Source organism: Diorhabda carinulata, chromosome Y (assembly GCF_026250575.1).
Source record: "Diorhabda carinulata isolate Delta chromosome Y, icDioCari1.1, whole genome shotgun sequence".
NCBI classification, from domain to species: Eukaryota; Metazoa; Arthropoda; class Insecta; order Coleoptera; family Chrysomelidae; genus Diorhabda; species Diorhabda carinulata.
The window spans coordinates 11,827,490-11,853,023 of record NC_079473.1 but is presented as its reverse complement, the minus strand read 5'-3'; the positions used below and the strand labels follow the sequence as shown (position 1 = coordinate 11,853,023).

Genomic DNA, 25,534 nt, shown 5'->3' with positions numbered 1-25,534 from the left:
TTTTTCACAAACTGATATAAATAGAGAAAGATCATGGCGACTTGATTCCGCAATTTTACCGACATCGAATCGGTATATGACACTGATTGAAATAAATGAAAAAAACCATTTCGATATGGTTCCGCAAGTCTATCGCCATCCAGAGACACTAGTGTACAAATTGCAGAAAAATAACGATATTCTTCCACGAAGAACATCAATCCCGTTTGTCGCGGCAATGCCGTCAACATCTTATGAAAATAAATTAGAAATAGATTTTTGTGACTGCTTGAATTTAACAGTCATGCCATGGTTGCTTTGGAGAACGCTTAAAATGTGGTTCTAAGAAATGTGGACCAGAATCTGAGTTTAATCGACCGTTTTACATTAACAGAATCATTTATTTACATTCTGAAAAGGTTATCACAAACCTTTTGATGAAGTAATAATCTTAATTGTGTTTTTTAATTGTTTTGAAGAAAAATGTTTACATATGTGTTCGAAATTAAAGGTATTTAGATTATTTTTTCATATAAGATACATGAATTTTTTTATAAAAATTTCAAATCTTGTTGAGCTCCCAAACTATTGATACGTTTCTCAACACTGCATATTGACAATATATTCAATGTTTGTAAAAAAAGTTGTTTAAATAACTTAAACAGTTTGAATAAATTATTGTTAGCAATTTTTTGGTGTATAGATATAGTAATAAAACAACACTGCTTATTGACATGTGCAGTGTTGCCGTTTCAGTTGGGAGGCGGAAAATTCAAAAAGTGATGGACTTATCGATCTAGCTTTGTAATTACTATTTGGGAAGAGGTGATTCATTCATTAGTATTAGATATTGCCAACCTCTTAAAAGCATTTAGATTGTGTAAATCATACTCATCAACATGCATATTTATTGCATATTCTGTATTTTATAACGATGTCTGAAAGAGCCGCTTCATCTAAATTTTCCTAAATTGAATTATTACACTCATTGGAAACTTTAAGTGGTTCTAAGAGTAAGACTCTTGTAACCAACAAGAAGAATGTTCTAATGATGTCACTGGTATTGAAGTTCCAATAAAAAAGAAACAGGAAACAAACATGAATACTGATGAATTACCCGAAGCAAGGGACCTATTGGGTACTACATTTTGCAAGGACTTTGTGGTAGCGAAAAACTAATTAATAAAAAAATGCATCAAATTTATTGATGAAAATGGGGACAGATTTTTCAAATTTAAATTCATCAAAAACATTTTTAACCATCCCGTCACCCAAGAAAAGCCTTTTACATTAGCCTACAGAATGTTGTTATTGAGTAGAGAGTGAGTTTACTAATTCAATCAACTGACGATCTTAAATCAAATTATATTCGGTAATATTTTTTTGTTTTGTACAAAACACATAAATACTAACAGAGAATAGGAGAACATCGAAACAGGCGTCAGTCAGTGTAATAGTGAGTGTGGTAATAGTAGTACATGTCTTGGATTTCTCAATGTGAATATTCTTCTTATCTTCATAGTATCTTTAAGGACTTTTACTTTTGTAATATGTTCATTCAACAAATTTTCGGAAACTGTGTGTATGTTCTCAGTGTCGATTCATTGTACAATCAACCAAACAACATGTATATCATAAGTTTTTACATATATTTATTGTAATTAAATATTTAATTACAATATTAAATGATAAGCATTCTCACCTCTTACTCGAACTTATTCTCAAAGTCACACTCAGTAATGAAAACAGCAATTTCTGGTGAGCAAAATAGACAAGCTACAATTGCATTATATCGCCTATTTGTATTGATATCTAAAAAAGGAACAAACACTCTGTAGGGTAGAATCTGAAGTTTCATTCACTGAAAAGGAAACAAAAAATATCGGTCAAATTCACAGTTACAGTTTTAAAACAAACTTTTCACATCAACTTAATGAAAGTACTGAAGTCGCTTGCTAAGCTAATCTATTAGCCTTTGTTAGGTTTCGATCCCAATTAAAGCTTAAAAGAAGAACTGCTTTTTTGCAAGTCTTTATTGTCAAAACCAACAAAGGGAAAATTTTTTTTAAATATCTCGAAGATTTAATTACAGATATCGAAATAGAACGGACAAAAAGGATTGGATGGACGACTGATGGTGCTCGTGCTATGAACTGAAGGTTGTAACTTTCATTAAGTCACGGCCTAAGCAATCCCGACTTTTTGCTATTCTGTGTGATGAAATGGGAAGTGATCACAAAGCATTCCTGCTTCATTGTGAAGTACGGTTTTTGATTTCCTTATTTCCTGTTCCTTGTTGTCCTCAATATTATTTTTATTTTATTATTTTATATTATACACTTAGATTCCCAATAAACATTTTCTGTAACTTATGGTGATTCCTAGTTATATAAAGACTATATAAAGGTAATGAAATTATATAAAAACGTTACGAAGTTTTAGTAACTTTAGTAACACAGTTATATTACGGTTTTATAAAATTTCTGTAACTTGTGGGTATATAAAGAAGTGGTATAACTGTTTCCATCACCATTTAATAAAACATGTAGTAACTGTTACTAATGTGTTTTATAACAAATTTATATAAGGTTTTCCGTTACCTAAATTAGATAATTATATAGGCACCGAGTTATATAATAGTGTTTCTAAACACAATTTAAAAAATTGGGGATTATTAGTCCTATATATCCTAGGATATACAAACACTAATAATCCCCAATTTTTAATAGCTAGCCCAGTTTTTAATAGCTATTAAAAACTTTTGGTAACCAAGTTAGGGACAACAATTTCTTTTATATACATCGGTTACCTTAAGTAAAATCAATTGCCCTTATATATATAAACTTATTACAGATGACGATTGAAAAATGGTTGCCGGTGTCGATTGTCGAATAAGAATATATTATTAAGATACAAAGTTAATACTGCTAACAGTACTAACACCAGTTGTTTGTGAGCAGTGAGCAGCAGCAGTGTAATAAACATTAATTTATTATTGTAAAATATCGCTATGTTACGAAATTAGAAAAAAATAAAGCACAGCTCTGCGTTTCGGCGGAAAGTGACAAAAAATTTTAAGCGAATCGTAGATTGTGTACCGAGGTTACTGCTACTGTTAGACAGATAAATACTGAATTTTTTCCGCCACCAGATATTCCTCAAATTACAGAACAAAATGATAGCAGTCCAACGCCAACGACGGCAGAAAATGATCTTACTACTACTACATTTAGGCTGCTCCTCAACTATTACTTTTAGATCATTATTATTTTCATTTCTTTGCTGTGTTTGTTGACCAAAAACTGCCTCTGTGGCCTTCTGTAAAAATATTGGTATATATTAAGCACTAAGCTGTGTAGGTAAATTGTTTTAGTAAACATCTAAGAAACTTAAATATTTGGTAGGTGTTTAGGATTGATATTCTTTTACTTGAAATCAAACCCAATTTTACATCTACTAAAAATCAGCTATATTTTCTAAGGTTATAATCAAAACTGTATTAATAACATAACGTTACAAACTACCACGTTTCAGTACGGAAAACAATCGAATCTCTTTTTGCACTCGTTGTTCGCACCTTTTGAAAGAAGTTTCAACTGTTCAGTTCTATGGAATCAGAGTCTAGAGAAGTCGATTTTGCATAAAGAACGATGAGGCCAATTACACTTACGTAGTCACCACGAAAAGAGCAAAAAAAACACAGTTCATTAGTCTTTCACTACTCCTTGTCGTCAAGCGGCAACGGGCAGATCTTGGCAAAAGATCTTTTTACGTGGCCGTCAGTGGTACGGATTGTGGCTACTCTTGCTACGCCGTCTGCGCCGAGATGAATGGCTTCCACGCGTCCTAGTTTCCATTTCATTGGGGGTTGGTTGTCCTCCTTTAGTAGCACTAATGTGTTTGCCTTGAGCGAGTCGTAGTTAAATTTCCATTTGGTTCGCGTTTGTAATTCGCTCACATATTCCTTGTTCCATCTTTTCCAAAGGTGCTGTTTAACTTGGGCTAGATGCTGATACATGGATAACCGATTTCTCGGCAAGTGGGTTATGTTAGGCTCAGGAGCAGCATTTGATGATCGACCGATTAAGAAGTGTGATGGTGTTAAAGGATGAAGGTCATGAGAAGAGTCTGATAGGGGCGATAATGGTTGAGAATTTAGAATTGCTTCCACTTCGGTCAATATAGTATACAACTGTTCGAAAGTGAATGACAAATCTTTTGTAACACGTCTTAGATGATACTTAATACATTTAATTCCCGATTCCCAAAGTCCTCCAAAGTGAGGAGATCGCGGAGGTATAAACTTCCAAGTTATGTCATCAGCTTGAAAGGAGTTTGTTAAATTTGTTTCGTTATTAATAATAAACCTTCCCAGTTCCTTTAGGGCATTGTTGGCCCCTACAAAGTTTGTGCCGTTGTCACTGTAAATACAAGCGGGCTTGCCTCGTCTGGAGACAAATCGTTTTAAAGCCAACAGAAAAGCATCCGTACTAAGATCACTCACCAACTCTGTATGTACTGCTTTCGTAACGCAACAAACAAAGAGGCATATGTAAGCTTTGGATACCTTGTATCCTCTTCCGGATTTATTTTTGATCGACATAGGTCCGGCATAATCAACGCCGACGAATTCAAACGGATGTCTCGATTTCAAACGCATTTCTGGTAAAGGCGCCATTATGGGTTGAGTTTGAGTGGGTTTATACCTAAAACATGGAATGCATTTTCGCACAACGTTTTTAACTAATGTGCGTCCGCCTACAATCCAGAACCTTTCACGAAGCGTAACCAACGTGTGCTGCGGTCCAGCGTGCATCAATCGTAAATGCGTGTTCCTTACTAGTAACTCGGCTAAATGACTTTTAGACGATAAAATTGCCGGGTGTTTTTTCTCAAAAGCAAATTTGGCATTGGTTAACCGTCCGCCAACTCGTAAAATGCCATCGCGGTCCAAAAACGGATTAAGACTAATAATTTTGCAGTCAGCGGCAGGTTTATTCTTGTTCAATTTGTTAATATCACGATGAAAGAATTCGCCTTGCGATAATTTTGTCAAACAGTTTAATGCACCGTCTAATTCAGAAACTTCCAATGGTCCACTATTACTTAGTTCAGAATTTCCCTTGGCCTTACAGTTTAAATAGAAACATCTTATATATGCGGTGATTCGCTTGAGTTTATTTACGTCCGAAAAATGTTTAATAAAATCATTTTCTGAACACGAGATAAGTAAATTAACCTTTTGTTTGCGAATATCGGGCAAATTTTCGTTTTTGTTAAGACATTCAGGCCAGCTCTCCTTTCTTTCTTTTAGAAATGGAGGCCCCTCCCACCACAGCGAGTTATTCAATAAATTTCTGGGTTTTACACCTCTCGATACGAGGTCTGCGGGATTGCTTTTAGTCGGTACGTGACGCCAGCTATCAGCTGCCGACAAGTCTTGGATTTCGGCGACACGATTAGCAACGAAGGGCTTCAATTGATTGGGTGGATGCTTCAGCCATCCCAAAACTACCGTTGAATCTGACCAGTAAACGCACTGATCAATTTTTATACGTAATGACCTTTTGACTTCATTCGACAATCTGACTAAGGTTACGGCTGCCATTAACTCGAGTCGCGGCAGCGTAACGGTCTTTAACGGTGCGGCCTTGGACTTTGCGCATAGAAGACTTGTAAACACTTCACCATTCGCGTCGATAGATCTCAGGTATATACAAGATCCGAATGCATCTTCGGACGCATCCGAAAATCCGTGCATTTCGATCCTAACAGCACCTTGGCATATAGCGCGTCTCGCGATGCTCAAGGAGTTTAGTATCGGCAAATCGGCCTTAAATTCACTCCAAAACCTTTCGATTTTTATTGGGACTACCTCGTCCCACGATAGACTCTCCAGCCACAACTTTTGCAGCTATATTTTCATTAGAATGACACTTGGCGATAGGAGGCCCAAGGGGTCCCAAATTTGTGAGACGTTAGAAAGTATGCTTCGTTTAGAAACCTTGGTTTCAGATATGTCAGATATACTAAACACTAATTTATCGCCAGAAGGCTGCCACATAATGCCTAATGTTTTTGCATTTTCATCCCCTCCAAAATTAATTACATGATAATTTTCAGTATTATCACCCACATATTTCAACACGTCTGGATTGTTCGAATAAAATTTTCGCAGTTGAAAACCACCTTGTTTTAATACGTTACTTATATCGAGACACATTTGAGCTGTTTCCTCTAAATCATCCCCTCCGCTTAGGAGATCGTCAACATAAAAATCTGTTTTAATAATTTCTGCTGCTTTTGGATATCTACATTCGTTTTCGTTCGCCAGCTCAAATAAGCACCGTATTGCCAAATTACTTATGATGCCGCTGTTGTACCGTACGTTACGGTTTTTAATTCGTATGTAGTTAACGTATCACTCGGCTTTTGTCTCCATAAAATCCGCTGAAACCGGTGTTGCTCGGGCTCTATTAGAATCTGGCGATACATCTTTGTAATGTCCGCGCTTACTACCAATTCATGTTGCCTAAATCTTAACAAAATAGAAAAAAGAGTTTGTTGAAGGGTGGGACCGACATATTGTAAGTTATTAAGCGATAATCCGGAAGAAGTTGGCGACGACGCGTCAAAAACGACTCTAAGCTTCATTGTCAAGCTATCATTTTTTATAACTCCATGGTGAGGCATATAGTAGGAACTTTTGTCAGTTTCGGTATCCTGTATCCTACTCATATGGTTTAAATCCTCGTATTCGCGCATAAAATCGTCATATAATTTTTTCAAGCGTGCGTCCCCTTCTAATTTGCGTTCTAAAGACATGAATCGCTTTATTGCTATTTCCCGTGAGCTTCCTAGTTTTTCAGGATTCTCCTTAAACGGTAACGTTACTACAAAACGCCCGTCTTTATCTTGTTTAGTGTATCGCTTAAAATGTTCTTCACACGCATTTTCCTCATTCGACCTTGGTAACTTTAAGGGTGTTTCTTTCACTTCCCAAAACTTAGTCAAACATTTTTGAATATCCGTATCGACATTGTCATTTTGTATAAAGTTGCATGCGACCGAACTAGATTTTACGCCGATTGGACCGGATACTATCCAACCGAATTGAGTTTTTTGCAGTATGGGGTTGTTTCGGCCTAAAGGTATCTGCCCAGCACAGATGACCTCCCAGAATATGTCTGCTCCTATCAAAATTTCGATTTTGCTTGATTTGAAAAAGGTTGGGTCTGCTAAATTTATGTGGTCAGGCACCTTTAGCTTTGAAACATCAACATTTACTGCTGGCATATTTTCGGATATTTTATCGATAACAAAAAACCACTTAGCACAACAATAATCGTTATATAGGGATTTCAATCCCACTTCACATTTGAATTTAACATTTGACGAAATATTATTCAAGCCTTTAACCGTGATATTTGCTTTATGAGTTTTTAACTTTAATCGCTTGCATAAATCTTTAGTCATGAAACTTGACTGCGCGCCACTGTCTAACAACGCCCGCGCAATATGAAAGTTACCATCGTTATCTGAAACCTGGACGTATGCCGTTGAAAGAAATACGTGGTCAACAGAACAGCACGCAGACAGTACTACAGAATTTTGTTGTTGCTGATCTGTTGTCGGATTTTGCGTTTTTCCGTTACTTCATTAGATTGCTCTGATGCCGACCATGCTCTACGTTCCCTGTGCAATAATGTATTGTGTTTCCCATGACATTTAATACATGTGCCACGTCGGCATACCTTACTATAATGACCCTTTTTCAGACAGTTAGTGCATAATTTCAATGCTTTTGCTTTACCTTCGCGTTCTTCTATCGAAAGCTTAAGGAACTGCTGACAGTTGTGAATATAATGATTCCCTTCGAATAAAACACAAACTGGAGTACGAATTTGATTATCTGTTACTAAAAATGACCTAGTATTGGAGCTGGAAATTCTACGCTTGTCTGTTTGATTCTGTGCTATCATTTCTAGCATATCGGCTCTTGACTTTAAAAAATCCTTTATATCTTTAAAAGTAGTGTTTTCTATATCTGATTTAACATTTTCCCACTCGCGCAAAGTGCTATTATCCAATTTTGTAGAAATCAAAAAAACAAGTAATCTATCCCACTCCGATACTGGTTGATTCAATTGACTCAGTGCCCGCAAATTTTTAGAAAAATCATCTATAAGTTTTCTCAGCCCGCTAGCAGATTCCTTCATTACCGATTCACCGCTAAATAATGATTTGACATGATTGTGAATTAGCAACTTGTTATTATCATACCGATCTAATAATGCATTCCACGCTACCTCATAGTTTGCCGTTGATATCTCTAGTGATTTTATGACGAGAGCCGCCTCTCCTTCTAGTGATGCTCTGAGATAGTGAAACTTTTGAATATTACTGACTGATTTATTTTCATGAATTAACGAATAGAAAGTGTCTCTGAATTCTAGCCAGTTCTGATACACGCCACTGTATTTTGGAAGATTTATTGTTGGTAACCTAACATTATTTAATGATTGTAAATGCTCATTTGTTTGAATTTCGGGACTATTTTCCGAACTACTTGTTGAATCACTCGGACTCGATTTAATTTCGTGTTCACGCAAAAATCGTTTTGCTAACGTTATTTGTTTAAAATATTCATCCTCGAATTTATGCCGTAATTCTAATTGATTATCTAAATCCGCAGCTTCCGTTAATTTTTCAATATTACCCTGTATATCTTCGAACTCAAATTTAACCTCCTTTAAAGCTTCGACTCTTTCCACAATTTGCATTACATCAACCTCCGTCACTGTTTCTGAATTTAATAAATTACTTAAAACCTTTGAAAAATGTGTTAATTTTGACTTTATTGTACCTCTTTTTTTTATTGAAGTCGCTAATTCCGACATCGTAACGATAAATAATTATTTAAATCTTGTTAGTTAAATTTCTAATCTATAAGCCTATATGAAAGCAATTCAACATTAACGAACCAAAGGATTATAAGATTAAATAGGAACTCACTTTGTTTCTGGTCGCTTTTCTCTCTTCGTCTACTGTCCAATATTCTACTGGGCAACTGGCTCACACAATATAGAACGCCAACGGCTGCCGGGAACCGTTTTCGATGCTTGCACGTGGTAATTATAACCCCGAACTTCGATTCTACTTGGATTTTTAGTAGGAAAACCACGCTCTGCTACCAATGTTTAGGTGATATTCTTTTACTTGAAATCAAACCCAATTTTACATCTACTAAAAATCAGCTATATTTTCTAAGGTTATAATCAAAACTGTATTAATAACATAACGTTACAAACTACCACGTTTCAGTACGGAAAACAATCGAATCTCTTTTTGCACTCGTTGTTCGCACCTTTTTTAATAGGTGGCCTCGCCAAGAAGCTCTTATTAAGCGGCGTTGCCGATACGCACTTTTCCGCAGGCATACTGGGGAAACTGAACAGTAGGTTTAGAGATCCGCATATGCAAGTAACCACTTTTAAGAAGGTAGTAGAGTAAAGCTCTGATGTACACCCTCATACATCTTCATTTTTAACACCGAAAAGCACTGATTGTTTTTAGTATGCAGTGGGATCAGGTTTGGATAAAAGCCTGCATAATACATAAGACATTTGAGTCTCTTTTTAAATATTTAAAACTTTAAATACTCTTAATAGGAAACGTTTTATTTTTAGTTAAATTAAGGTTATGTTTTATATCATGTGTTAAACCATTGTCAAATACCGATCTAAATTCATCAAATAAGAAAGTGTGATTTTTTGGTATTACCTTCAGAATATTATCAAAAATCACGTTATTGATTGCCAGACACTTAACATCGTGGCAACCCCTTGCCAGACACCCCTAATGTTCATGAAATTATAATTCTACTTATGTTATAGTATAAAAGCTGATTTTTATATATAATACTTAGGTAATAATTAGATGATGTTTCCTCATCAGCCAGACATTTTTGATAGTTCCCAACCCCTTGCCAGACAATGATATAGGGTCGCTGAGGAGCGAGCGCGAGACAGTATATGTATGGTGGGTGCTAGTGAGATGGCGAGGTCTTTTGCGATCCCTCAATAACAGATTATAAAAAAAAAACCAAATAAATAATACTCAAAAATTTAATTTAAAATATATTAATAATATTACAAGTTATTATAAAGCATAAAAAATAGATTGATGACATTACAAATTATTATTATAGTGTACTAAAGAAAATATTATTTTATTCATTATCATCATAATAATCAATGTTATCATTTTCTTCGTCACTGTTAGTCCATTCCATATCGTCGTCTTCTTCTTCTTCGTCAGTTTCTGTAGAAATATGAAAAAGTTAATGAGATAGTTTTCAGTTAATCTCTGACGAAATTTGGCAACTGATCACCTTTGAACCATTTAAAATGGTACTGATTATCTTCGAGAACCCAACCATTATTCTCGGGTTGATAAATTGTTGGAATTTGCTGATTTGCATTCTTCCAAATGCTAGACACATAGTTGGCTCGCAGAAATTGTTGTAGCAGCTCGGATTTACATGGTGGCAGACTGCTAGCATAAAAAATCCACCAGAGCTTGTTTGAAATTTGAATTTTTGAATTCTTTCGCAAAATCACTCGGACGTGTTTGATCAGGTCCAGTTATGGTGTAGCTGATTCTAATCACTGAGAATGTTCGTAATCTTTGATCGATGGAGTCAGGTATTGATCAAAAATAACGTCAATTCTTAGCGCTTCGAACTTGGTGACCATTTGCAACATTTTCTTAGAAATGCCTCCAAACTTGTTTGGAACATTTCTCATGGTGTGTAATAAAAAAAACCATCAATTATTACGACATCTACAGTAGATGGTGCCTGATGCTGGACCTCCTTCTCCAAACACTTCATTAAGGCAGATTTATCCGTCTTACAAATAATACCATATACATGACACATAGATAAAGGCACATCAGTGATTGGGTATGATAAAATTTTTGAGATATCCACATTGTAATCCATTGAGATCCCCAGCATACGACCAAACAAATCTCGTTGAATTTTTACCTCTTCAATTGCACCACCGATTTTAATTTTCTTCTTTTTTTCCAAATCTTTTGAAAAATTATTAAGAGCTGTTCTTTTAATAGATTTTTCAAATCGACTAATGTCCGTATGACATTCAGAAACAAACGTATTCCGAAGACAATCACCATTTTTTTCAATATTAAGAAGAAATGACTCTACCAGTTCTGATGCAGCTTTACCAGATGAAATATTTATTAAATGATCTTTTGGTACGTCCGAGCTGAAGGGATTAAGAAACTGTCCAAATGTTTCAAGAAATTTCTTTAGATTTTTAATATTTTTCTGAATATTATGCTTATTCAAATCCGAAGAAACATCTTGGTGAGTTTGTAGTCCCAATTCTTGGTAAACGTAACTAATTACTGTCGATCTTACATCATGGTTTCGAGCACACCGTTGACGGGCTGAAATTGAATTAGTAAAGTGTATAACACCTGTAAGCCTTCGTGCAGCATCTGCATTGATAGTTTGCTCTAAAACCAGATCAATGGGTTGCCTTGAAAATAGCTTAGTTGTCCTTTTAATGCCAAAGTAACCCTGTTGAAATCCTTCAAATAAATCAGGATGGGTATCTGCTACTTTTATCAAGTTATCAACATATTTCACGGTCCATCGAGCATAATTCTGTTGATTACAGATAAAAAATAAATTTGTTATTTTAGGTAAAACTGACTTGAAAAGTTCGAAGTCTCCAACACGTATGCTTCGTGATAGTTGTAGGTAATGATTGATGAGATTAATATAAATTACATAAAATTGTTGAGTCTTTCCATACTCGCCATTGAGACTTCGTTGTTTATAAACACAGTAATTATTGATCAATTCTTTCAGCTCTTCATGTTCTATGTTAAATGATAGTTCTTCAATCATATCATCTGTTACGGACGTGTTACTCATTTCCAGAAAATATTTAAAATGTAATATTTCTAATCCTAATGTCACCAAAGGGTGCAGTCTTTTGCAGCGATTGAAATGCTTGCCGTCAAGAAATCCATTCACTGAACCATTCGCCAATAAGCCACTTTCCACCATTATATTTGTTAGTCCACAGTCACTGATCACCTTACCAACTGCCTTGAAATAAGCCATCATGATGTGAAACGGTCCTAAATGTATAAATAAATTGTCATATGTAGGTTTTTCCGATGCTTGAATTTGTAGAGCGACTTTGGCTATAGCCAAGTCATATGTTACTTGAATGGATGATTGATTTAACTCTTCAGCAATTTTCTTACTTTGTTGCATGGTTTCTAATACTACAGAATTACTTGTTGGTGAGGCATTTATCGGAGTCAAATAAGATTTGTGTTGTTTGCAAGTTTCAATATCATGAATCTTACAGTTAAAACCAACCCACATTGGAATATCAGGTAATTCTAGTGCATGACTAATAATCCAGATATTATCAATTTCTGTATACAATTGTAAATTATTAGGGAGTATATGTTCAATTTCATCAGCAGTTATCTGCAAATTACTTGTCATTTTTGGTTTTTTTAGATAGGGAATTTCTTCTGAAGCTATTGCCTCAAAAGTTCTTCGTCTCCTTTTCCTCTTCTGTGGTGAATTGTCTCTACTAGTGGGAACTGGTGCCTCGGATATTTCAGATTCCTCAGATGTATTGAATTCGATGTTCTGATAAATAATTCCGACGGTGTCATGTAAAGTGTCCTTCCCACTAGTAGTTTCAACAAAGCGGTCAAAATTATCATAAGCCAGTCCAGTACAAAGTTCAGGTGTTTTTTTAATTTTTTCGGGGCATAAATTTGACTTTTCAATGGAAGCATAGGTTGTTTCTGTTTCAAGTTCTTCGACACTTTGATAAATGATACAATGACCATATCTGTTGACTATATCTACAATTTTTCTGCTACTTGTTAAACTCTTCAGAGTCATACCCAGCGTGATATGCTTAGATGTCTTGACTTGACCATTATGAATTGTATAAATAATATCTTGACAGTAAGATTGTACTTGACGAATACATTTTAAGCCACTTTTTCGTTTCTGTCTAGAACCACCTATGAGAGTAGAATAAAAATCAAATAATTCTTGCGGTATAGAAGCTTCACCTGCAATTAAATGCTGCGCTGAAAGATTTTTAGATGGTAATTTTTTCTTTTTTGCCGCTTTTTGGATAATATTTTCAGATTTTATGTTGTTCAATACTGTTTCGTCAATCGTCTTCATATAATTGGGTGCTATTATTTTTTTATTCCAGATTGTAAAGAATTTAACATTTTTGGAAAACTTCCTTATCAATTTTTTTCTTATAGGTGGTGTGCAGTAAAAGTAATATCCATTTCAATGGAATTCTCTGCATACATTCTCTCCAATGAATCAGTATATAATTCATGTAAATGAATCAATAAATGACAGCGGCCATTGTTGATAATATCTTCTTCTATGATGCTACAAATTTCATTGAAAGATTCTTGGTGGTACTTTCGATAATGATGACAATCACTTTGAACAGATATTTTGGCCAATGAAGATATTTTATTATTAAAATGAATCCTACACTCAGTGTGATAGTATATTTTCGGACTTGCAATACTTTCCAATCTACTTAACAACTCATTATACTCTTTTTGATTTTCAATGCTAGACATTATACGAGACTGAAATTGGTTTTTATCACCTTCATGGAGTGGAAGCATTTTTGATCTCACTTATCTCTTTTTTTTATTGCAAAATAAACAAATTTTTTTACTTATATCAACACTGGTATCACTTTGAATCGAACTATTTACTTCTGTGGTTGCATTAGCATTTTCACTCACTTCTTCAAGGTTGAAGTTCTGTTGATTGAGAAGCTGAAGTCGGGTGTGATACAGTTAACTCAGACAAATGCGATGAACCTGGTATTGAATCGTCTGTTGATATATTTACGTCTTTAGATGGCTCTTTTTCTTGCTCTGTTTCAACAGTCTTTTTAGAATTTTTAGGTTCTGGGGTAAAATATTTTTTCATCAGCCCCGTGAATGATTTGTAACATTCCCTGTGATAACCACTCTCTGTATATTCACGTGGAAGAATGATGTTATTATATTTAAGGTTGTTTTTTTCGCAATTTTAAAATTAATTTACATTTTTTCAATGTCTCGTCAGAAAATAATATTATTTTACCACTACTTTTCTTACAAATAACACAAATTAATATATCACCCATGACTTAATTTTTTAAACAAAATCACTTTCATTTAAAAAATCACATAAACAAATTGTAAGCATATAATGTACGTATCATACACTAATAATATATTGAATATACTTTATAGTCTGTATATATTCGAAATATTTTATGTTGTAAATTTATAATAACTATTCAATTAATAATACTTGAAGATAGCATATAAGATTATTTTAGCTGATGTGAACATGTAATAAGAACTAAACAATACATGTACGCAGTAGAAATAACAACTGCGCAGGGAGGGATCGCAATAGACCTATCTCGCCATCTCACTAGCACCCACCATACATATACTGTCTCGCGCTCGCTCCTCAGCGATCCTATATCATTGTCTGGCAAGGGGTTGGGAACTATCAAAAATGTCTGGCTGATGAGGAAACATCATCTAATTATTACCTAAGTATTATATATAAAAATCAGCTTTTATACTATAACATAAGTAGAATTATAATTTCATGAACATTAAGGGTGTCTGGCAAGGGGTTGCCACGATGTTAAGTGTCTGGCAATCAATAACGTGATTTTTAATAATATTCTGAAGGTAATACCAAAAAATCACACTTTATTATTTGATGAATTTAGATCGGTATTTTACACACTTTTAGTACCGTTTACCTGCCAAAGCCACGGTAACCCAAACTTCATAATAGTCCATCGTTCTTACCTGTGTAGGGAGCATGCGCTGACAAACTTTCAGCTTTTATAAAATAACGAAGGTCTGGGGTTCACGGGCTCTTAGACTATTTTAATTATATACGAGATCCTTGGAGGTTTTAAGTTTTATTTTAACACTACTAGTAACTTTAAACACTACTACACTACTATATAACCCACAAAGTTACCTATCATTACTATCGGTTATATAAGATCACAAGTGATTTTTAGGTTTCCATTATTTGTAAAATTACTATACAATGATTTCGCCATGTTTGTTTACTTAAATGAAAAGGGACGATTCATTATGCCTTCAAAAAACGAAAATTAAACATATATGAACAACATGGAATCCAAAATTAATATCGCCTTGTTAAATGCTGGTTATATGAATATCTTTGGCCACATTATTTAGCATCTATGTTAAAAATAAAATGAAAAATAATTTTTTTTTATGAAATAAAATTATTTATTGTTGGATATTTGAAAGGCCCGTGCGTTTTTTCAAGGCATCTTGTCCATGTTAGCAGTAAAAACCGTTTCCCTCTTGAAATTTAAGTCAGTGCAATGCTAAAAACGCCTAATTAAGATAAATTTTATACGGAATTATAGGTAACGTGTATATAATATATATTTATCTGCCATCTTATAAATTTTTATTTTGCTGATAATAACCCAATAAGAAAAAGAGTGATGTAATAAAGTTAACAAGTCCAAGTGAGAGAAAACATATATTTGATAGGGAGAAGAGTAACAGAAATATTATCAAAACCATTATAGGCAATGTTTATAAGGGTAACAGTAACATATATAACGCTACATTTGACCACTAAAAGGCTCCAACCGTGGATTTTTAAGTAGTTTTATAGTGGTTGCCAAAATGTTTCCGTTACTTATGGTTAAAACACCTAAGTTTATATAGCGTTACTAACCTAAGTTTTCCGTAACCTTTATATACTCCCCATTTAAGCTCTTTAAGGGTTTATTTATATATATCAAAAAAAAATTTTTATTGGGTATGGAAAGTTTGCTGAAGTATAATCAAGAATAGTACCTCATTTTTTCATATATTCTTTCATTCGTTTACTCGTATATTCTCCATCATTTCCAATCTTACTTAATGAACTTTTGTATCAAATTTAGTTTCAACCCTTTTTATGTATTCTATTATCCAGTCTGAGACTTAAGTTTTGTGTTCCAGTGAAAATATTATAACAATCTGAAGAAAGCATTCCTCAAAATGTATGTTTCCAATACCTTTTAAGCTTATGTCACATTTTGCAGATTTCATCATGCTTTGATCTTCTAGTTTTTTAAATGTGTACTCATCGCCTCTCATTGTGGTTATTATTATCGCTTATGAATACAGATATATTGATTGTCATTTCTCTTATAAGTATAGCTGAAAAATTTTTGAGTGACCTTACCTTTTAATTGTTCTGTATGTCCTTCATACAGCTTAGACAATTTTTCAAATATTTCCGTATTATTTACCAGTACAGCTCATAATATGTGTTGACAAATGTATGTTTTTATATATTCATAATCATGAATACTACTCGGTACCTATGCGGTTTATAACAAAGTCCATAATTCTATATGCTTTTAAAGTTATTCCACTTATTATACAGTTTCCAGAAAAGAGTTTTTTGTTCTAATGAATTTTCGTTTTTAGTTTCGTAATCCGAATTATTTATTTATACAGTGAAAAGTTTCGGACCCATAACTTGTTGTTTTTAGTATTATTAAAATAAAAATATCCTTTTTATTGTTATAACTTAATATAAATGACAGATACGCAATAACCTAAACTGTCTAATCACACTAGAAGTCAACTTCACAAAACATAATAGTTTGTTGCCGTTTTCCCTTTTAATACAAAAAATACTGTAGGCAACGTTGTAAAATATTATTTTGGTTATAATACGTTGCCTAAAATATACTGTAATACCATTGTATAAATAATATTCTTTATACAATGGTAATACTATTATTACTGATATAGGTAATTCTCCTAATGGACAGTTGGTATTACGTATATGTCTACATATTTTCATTTTATTTGTTTCAGATAGTTAAATCATCGTAACTAGAGCGGTTTTGTTTCGTGATGTACAACGCGAAAAATCGTTTTTTTTTTATTTTTTTTTATTTCCGATATGTAAAGATATCATCAATTGATGATTTCGACTAGTTAACGAGATAAACATTTGAAAGTGTTTGAATTTCAAAAGTCAACAATTGTCAGAAATATTTTTTTAAGTGAATGAAAGTAAGACGGTTAATAAGTGTTATTTGTATATTAAAATTATAGAAGTTTCAAAATACCGTCGTCTTTGAGTAAAGAAATCAATTTGTATTACAAAAATTTGGTAGTGACAAAGTTCAATAACTGGTTGAAGTTGGTTAAGGAGAAGAAAAAACAAACTTATCAAGACCAAAACTTAACGGTATCGTTCCAAGCCCCAAAGGAGGAAAAAGATGCTAACGGTAAGAAGATCATAGTGACTCCTGCAGATAAGTTCGATTCGTCACCACCAATGAACTGTAGCGACGCCAATTCCAAGGAAGTTCTAAACAGAAAAGATGTGAAAGAGGAGGAACATATGAACTTTTCGAACGAGAGCTTCTACGAGAAAATGAATTCACTTCAAGAATTTAGAAACGTCGGTCTCTACGTGTATTGCGACTCTTGCGACAAGTATAGATACCTGCCCAACGTGAAAGATCCCCTGGATCTATCTGACAAATGGTATTGTTGGATGAATCCAGATAGGAGGTATAATAGATGCGAAATCAAAGAAGAATCGATCGACGATAAAGAAAAGGAGCTGGTGATATTTAATAAATATAACGCGGGTAGCATCGTCTAGGCGAAAATCGAAGGTTATCTATGGTGGCCGGCTATGGTGGAAGATCCTGATATCGAGAATTATTTTTGCTTGAAAGATTCCTTAGAACCGGTAAGTCTAATATTTCTCTTGGTCACTTTCATTAGATTAGTGTTGTACCATACCATTTTTTTAGTTTATGTCACGTACAAGATGATTTTGTTTTAATATCGAAATTATTAAGTTACCTTACATGCAGGGTGATTTTTTTACTTATTCCAATATTTCATTTGGAGTGAAAATCGAAATAAATTTCAAGTTACCTTAAATAGAGTGCGATTATACATATACATATACAGGGTGATTAATCGATTTTTTTTCGTAATATATTTCGATAAAATTCTTGAAACGACACAAGGTATTCGATCTATGGAATTAGTCACACTGTGTATTGACGGATAACGATTATTTTCAGACGCACTACCATGTGACATTTTTCGGTTCCGACGCGATGACTAGATCTTGGGTGAAGGCCGAAAATTTGAAACCGTTCTTGAAAAATATCTACAATTACCTTGAGCTGAACGTTAAATTCAATAAACTCAAATTCAGGATGGACGTAGCCGTCAAACAGGCTAAAGAAGCCATCGAAATGAAGCTGCTCTACAGACTGAAAAAGTACAATTTCATATATAGATATGCGAAATCTTCGAGAAAGACGAGGAGACAGAGATACGCGAGTGAGGATGGAGGCGATAAACAGAAGAAACGCGCGAAGTTGGGTGATGAGACGGAATCTTCGGTGGAAGACTACGAAGAAGAAAAGAACAGGAGCAAGAAGTAGAGGAGGAGGATGAAGAAGAGAAGGAGGACGAAATATGAGGAGAATACCAGAAAGATACTTTTGAGTGATGGTATCGTGATTTCAAGGAAAAATTCTCGTCCTAATTTTTGATAAAAATTTGTTGATTTTCTCAATAAAGTTTGTTAAAATACCATTTTTTTTTATTAATTTTATGCAAATTATTTTTTATGCCTAATTTCAACAGTTTCATGCCTTTTTCTTAAATTTCTGAAAAAAATTCAATTATATTTTTATTAAAACGTCATAAATATGAATAACTCCATGATTAACGCGTTTTTCTGCCGAACCAATCATTTTTATGCTCCTTGCCGTCAATTTGATGCCCAATTCCATTTGGAACAAAAACCTAACCTAGCCTAACCTAACCACCACAGGGAAGCCCAAGTCGATAGTGATAACAATTTCAAGCTGCTTATACAATAAAGGAGTGAACAGTATAAAATAGAACAACATTGAAATTGTATTAAAACATACATATAAAACAAACGAAGTAAAGCTAAATCCTAAAATATACACAGAACTTCTTTGAAATAAACAAATTTAGTTCTGTCTAGAGGTTGAGTAAATACATCAAGATTATTATCTTTGGAATTTACATAATCTATATATAACTTAGTAAATACAGGGTGTTTCTATATTCGGCCGACAATGCTTTACCACAGAGAGATCTCAATAAATGATTCATTTTGATATAGAAATACGAACCCTTACGGGGCCTATTTGTTTAGACTGGACAAATTTTGTTTTAAATTGCCTGAATATTTCTAGTTGAAAAACTAATAACATTTTGTGGAGCTAAAACGATCTTTTTTTTTCTTTTTTATAATTTCAAAACTTTCCCATTTTCTGAAAAATTCTCGTGTTCATTGGCAAACAAAAACATCATCTAAATAGTTTTAGTTTGAAAATAACAAGGTATAAGACATCAATAACTATACAAAATAAGTCAAATTCACTTTATTTACAATCCAAATTACAAATATAACGATATGAATATTCACTATCTTGGAAATTTAAATTCCGGGATCTAATCAAAGTTTATTTCGAACTCTAGTTTCCATAGGTCATCCAATTGTTTTATTCTAATTTCACAAAATCTGGTTGTAATTGTGAAGAATCAGCGTTCATGTCCAATTTGGTGGAGTTCAATTGAACTACTCATATCATTGGTTGTTATACTAATAGATGGAGTATTTTCAAAATTCACAGTAGTTCAAGAATCACTCATTTCATTTATTATTTATTCTGCCACTTTTTTATTTTATTCTGTATCCTTATATTTTAAAATTTCAGTAACGGTGTGTCCTCAAAAGTATATTCTTCCTCTTCTAAGCCTATCCAAAACATTATATCTCCATTTTTTGATTCTGCTTGATTGCGATTGGTTTTTTCTATCAGATCACCAGATGCAACATTTTCCTACAAACAAATTTAGAAATTACTATATTTAAAAATGGTATTTTCATCCTCAAATCTACTTGATGAAAGACTGGCTTTTCCACTACATTCACTTCAGTATTGTTATTTGATTCTGAATTTGGACTTAAATCAACAAATTTTCTCACTTTTTCTACACTTCCTGGCTCTTGCATCTTCATTAATATCAAGTTATTTATTGAGTTATGCATTTCTATGATGTATAAATCTTTAAAAATTTCAAAAGCTTTTGTAAATCAAAAACTGACAAATTATCTTTAAATTCAATGGCATCAACAATTCTATAACTATATTTAAAAATCCATGTTGGTAGTTTTGGATGTTTTCACCAGACCGACCTGAAAAGTTTTAAAATTTCTATACAAAATCTGTTACACTGGGATTTTCTAGAAAACCAAAATAACTTCACATTTTTCAATAATTATTTTTGTCCTTACATCAAAATTAGGAGTTAGTTACATATTCATTGAAAAGTTTAATCAAGACAGATAAAGTGTGTTAAGTAAATGGATTACAAAAACATCTGTGTGAAGATCAATTATAGAAACGAACACAATTATACCAAATCAGAAACAATTTTTCTATATAGAGAAAATTCTAATTTCAAATTAACTTCTGTTAATAATGTGATTTTTCATTATAAGAAACTTTTTAATCAAGAAAAATGGCAAGTAACAAAAGCACTTCTATACAAGTCTCATTATATTATTATCGAAAAAATTTGAGAGCATTCATTTGCTATTTTTCAAAGAGCATAAACTAGAAAATAATTATAATAATAATAATTTCAAATTGTTCACAGTATCCAGTACAAGATGAGTAATTATTGAACTTACCATTGAATTTGAAAGTTGTTCTAATTCAGTCAGAGTTATGATAGTCTTTTCTTTAAGAAATAATCCTTTGATAATTTGCAGTTATTACAAATACCAAAAACAGTTGATATCTTATAAATCACCTCATCCCTTTTGTTCAATACCTTTAGTGAGTTACTAATTCAATCAAATAACCATCTGATATCAAATTATACGCAGTAATATTTTGTTTGTTTGTTTGTTTTATACAAATCACATAGAAACCAGAGGAGAACATCGAAACCGGCAGTATAATAGTGAAAATATAATGAAATAATTATCACTTTTCCCCTTTTGTTTTCTATTATCATCTTCATTAGCCATTCGAACTATTATCTGATCTGGAATTCAGTCAGTATTGGTATTGCCATTCGTTTTTTTAATGCTCATTTGACTATTCTCAATTTGTCACTATGCAATTCAATCAAACGTTTATTCCATAATTTTCATTTACGTTTCAAACGATAAGCATTCTCACATCTTATTTGAACGTTTTAGCTAGTCTCCATTATAGTCTATAATATCTCAACCAAGTCACATACAACCAGAACTTTTCAGGACATTTCTCCATAACTCGTTTAGTTCGATTTGCAAATATAATGTTTAATTTGTATAAAGTGATTAGATTGGTTAAATGGTAAGTGCCTTGAAAGTTCTTATTTAAAAACAAGTGATATGATAAGACAAAATTCATTTATTAATAATTTATAATAATAAACAACTCAATGCAAAACTGTAAAGATATTCACAAAAAAAAACATATGTATTTCTTTCGGTACGAAGAAAAAAAATTCTTAAAGTCAAACTCGATAATGAAAACATCAATTTCTGGTGAGAAAAATAGACAAGCTACAATTGCTTCATATCGCCTATGGAGTGTAGAACTTGTTAATAAAAAAGATATTCAAATACTTGCCAACGTCTTAAAAGCATTTAGCTTGTTTAAATCATATTCATCAACATAAAACATTGTGGTGTGTCCGTGAGCATTTTCAAATACTCAAGTACGTATAGGTATATTAAGTTCAAAACTCTGACATCAATAAGATGATGATTATGATGGCAAAATCAGATGAAAGAATACGACATGCAATATCAAATTACTTAGTTAAAGGTGTAGAAAATGTGAATAATTGTACATACCTATTATAAGAATCCAAATTTAATAAATATATACATTTTCAATCAAAATTTACTTCATTACTTAAACTGTATTCACCTAATCTTCACGTATAAAACTTGATTATAAGTAAGTTTTACAACTAGATACAAATTCCGTTCCTATCATTAAAATGAATTCCGAAGTTCTTTTGTTTGGAACTTTGGTTTACTTTGGCCTTGGACGAATAAAAAAGATGAACCCAGCTGACATGTTTGAATATAATTGAAGCCAACTTACAGTAAACCTCAATGTTGTCAGATTTTATAATTTATTTGTTTATTATCTGGATGCATGTTACGTTCCAAAAATATTTATTTATACATCGTAATATTATTAAAAACCAATGAGAATCTGGCTCTAGTTCCCACTCAATTTGGATAATTGACAATATTCTCCACAATTGATCTAAACAAAGATGAAGAATATAATTTTGGCGAGAATGTTTATGAAAAAATATAAACTAGGCAACATTGCTATGTAACTGTATTCGTTTATGCTTTTGATTTATCTAACATAGAATGTTTGAATGAAATAATATCAAATACTAGTTTTATTTACTATAGACATATAGGTTTTTAATGAGGATATGCTTATTTATTATAATTATTAGTCAATTTAAGTCAAAAACAAGATAAATGTATTATATGAAGAAGAGCCATGATGAGGAAAATGATGCTGAAAACAAAAAACATGAAACAGAAAAGTCAAAAGTGTAAAATGAAGAAAGAACAAGAAATAAGGAAATGAGAAAGATAAAATTATGCCCCATCGCGTCATTTTACAACAAAAACAATCATAATTCATTAACAAGCTCAAAAAATCTTGACAGCACTTTCATTCATTTTATCGCACAGAATGTTAAAAAGAAAACTTCAGGTGATAGCATACTCGAATGGATATCGGCTCTGGAATAAAATTGAAATACACGATATAAAAATAATAACTAGGATATTAAAAGATAATGAAGAAACCAGATGTCAAAACAAGATTAAAGTAATGTGAAGTAGAGCCAAGATGAGGAAAATGATGTTGAAAACAAAGAACAAGAAACAATAAAGTGAGAAGTGTGAAATAATATTGAGGACAACAAGGAACAGGAAATAAGGAAATCAAAAAGAAAAATTTCTGACCTATTGTGATTTTCCAACAAAAACAATAATAATTCCTTAAGAAGCTTGAACAATCTTGACAGCACTTTATCTCTTGATAGCCACCGTACTTCACAATGAAGCAGGAATACTTTGTGATCACTTCTCATTTCATCACACAGAATAGCAAAAAGTCGGGATTGCTTAGGCCGTGACTTAATGAAAGTACAACTTTCAGTTCATAGCACGAGAACCATCAGTCGTCCATCCAATCCTTTTTGTCCGTTTTATTTCTTTATCTGTAATTAAATCTTCGAGATATTTAAAAATCAATAACGATTGGCGATATTATGGAGTGTAGAGAAGGAGGAACATCTCTGGGTTAAAAAATGTGAGCTGATTTTTGATGGGAAAATAGGTGGCGCTGATTATAGAGGGTATTCGCTTGAATTTTACGCGCTGATTTGAAAATAACTGTATAGTAATGCTTTAAATAATGCACCGTGATAATGAAATTACTAGTATTAAAATAATGAAACGATTAACAAAACAGAATCTCGTTAAATTAACTTTATTATTTAGCTATTTATTTGGTTTAGATAATACATATATTCTAATATGAAAAAAAAGTAGAATCATGTAACAATAATGAAATAGTATAAAAAAAACATTTTGGTTGATTAAAATAAAATATTGAATTTTATCCGTAACTAATATAATAATTATAGCGATATAATTAGATCAATAAAAATAATAGAATAATAAAAAAATATATTTCGGTTCATAAAAATAAAATATTGAACTTCATTAGCCACTAATATAATAGTTATAGTCATATAAAAATATCAATAAGAATAATAAAATAATTGAAAATAAAACATTTTGGTTCATAGAAATAAAATATTGAACTCTATCCGCAACAAATATAATAATTATAGTTTTGTTAAAATATCATTGGTAATTAGCAGGTACAGAAATATATCAAGTTCTTAATAAAAAATAAAAATCTAATAAGATATTAAGGATTGCACAGCTTTTCACATGAATATAATCAAACGTCAGTCACAACTTTGATAATTTCTTATACATTTTACATTTATTTTTTTTCCCTATATACTCCTTGTTCAATGTTTTGGCCAAGAAATGTCGTCTCATGGTTAAATAATAAATAATAATCTCTCTTGTTAACAATACAGAATGTTCGTGGCAACCAATTTTGGGCAATTGAATTTGAGTAATTCGATCAAAAATCATTTGTATAGTATTCCCTTCAATTCCCTTTTTCCCAACAACATCCAAAACTGTATTTTCTAACCGGCGAGTTAATTCAAACAATCCCTGACTGGGATATGCTAGGCCGCCATACAAGGACAATTCGTTGATTAATTCATTTTGTTGATTCTCTTCTACCGATCCAGCCGAAGATAAAGAATCAAAACAATTTTTGCAGAATTCGTATTTTTTTTTTCATTTTACGGGACACGTAGCCAGCCAAATATGCTAATACTTGTTCACTAGTATAAGTTACATTATAGTCATGATCTATGAGCTTGTCTTCATTCTCTCGAACAGTCTTAGGTAAATTAATTTGGTTCAAATCTTTGGAGTTATCATTATCACTTGTTTCTTTTTGACCCTGTTCATTTCCATACATAAGAACCTGGTCACCTGGCAAAGCACAATTTTCCAAAGCTTCATAGAGTTTAAGAATCCACTCTTCATGAGTTTTTTTTGAAGCTTTTATAGTGTCTTTATTCTGAATAAAACTTTGAAGCAATTCAACCCCGGTCACATTGCTACCTTTAGGTGGTCGAATTAGCGAAAACAGACAGAATAATCTGAAAACTTGCAAAAACAATTTCGCGTCTGGGTGCTCGTTAGATCCACAGCTGTACCTCATTATTGAAAAAAGTTGCTGAAATTGATAGATACAAATATAATAAATGCTTACAATATTTCTAAGTAATTACAAAATCTTTATTACCTCTAGATAATCCTGTGATAGACGAGATGTCATAAAGTACTCAAAGCCACACTCATTATGCATCATATCAGTTATTTCAAGTGTTGAAGCTAGTGTTACTTTAAAACCCACTAATGTACTTTCAGAAAAAGGCATAGAATCTCCTAAAATTTCCATACCAGACTCCCATTCTACCAAAAAATCTAAAAAATCTGTTATAGCCTGCTAATTAATAATATATATTAGTTTATATTCACGAAATGTATGAGTTTCTTCAAGTATATATATTTTCGATTTAGTAAACTTCAATAATAAATATGTTATAACGTATGTAACTACCAAAAAAAACCAGAAAAAAAATACTACTGAAACCAAAGAATAATGAAACCCAACCATTGTTAATTATCAAACTATATTCATTAAGTTTACTTATT

General features: G+C 32.5%; 3 protein-coding genes across 3 annotated transcripts; all 3 read right to left on the bottom strand.

Annotated features, from left to right (window-relative positions):
- Positions 1 to 3,697: 3,697 nt before the first annotated feature.
- Positions 3,698 to 5,740, bottom strand: LOC130902953 (uncharacterized). Its single transcript, XM_057815243.1, has one exon. The coding sequence runs from the start codon at positions 5,738 to 5,740 to the stop codon at positions 3,698 to 3,700; it is 2,043 nt and encodes a 680-aa protein (XP_057671226.1).
- A 602-nt stretch (positions 5,741 to 6,342) lies between these two features.
- Positions 6,343 to 7,275, bottom strand: LOC130902952 (uncharacterized). Its single transcript, XM_057815242.1, has one exon. The coding sequence runs from the start codon at positions 7,273 to 7,275 to the stop codon at positions 6,343 to 6,345; it is 933 nt and encodes a 310-aa protein (XP_057671225.1).
- Positions 7,276 to 7,580: 305 nt separating this feature from the next.
- LOC130902951 (uncharacterized) lies at positions 7,581 to 8,762 on the bottom strand. The gene has a single exon (XM_057815241.1). It carries the CDS (start codon positions 8,760 to 8,762, stop codon positions 7,581 to 7,583), a length of 1,182 nt encoding a protein of 393 aa, XP_057671224.1.
- Between the last annotated feature and the right edge of the window lie 16,772 nt (positions 8,763 to 25,534).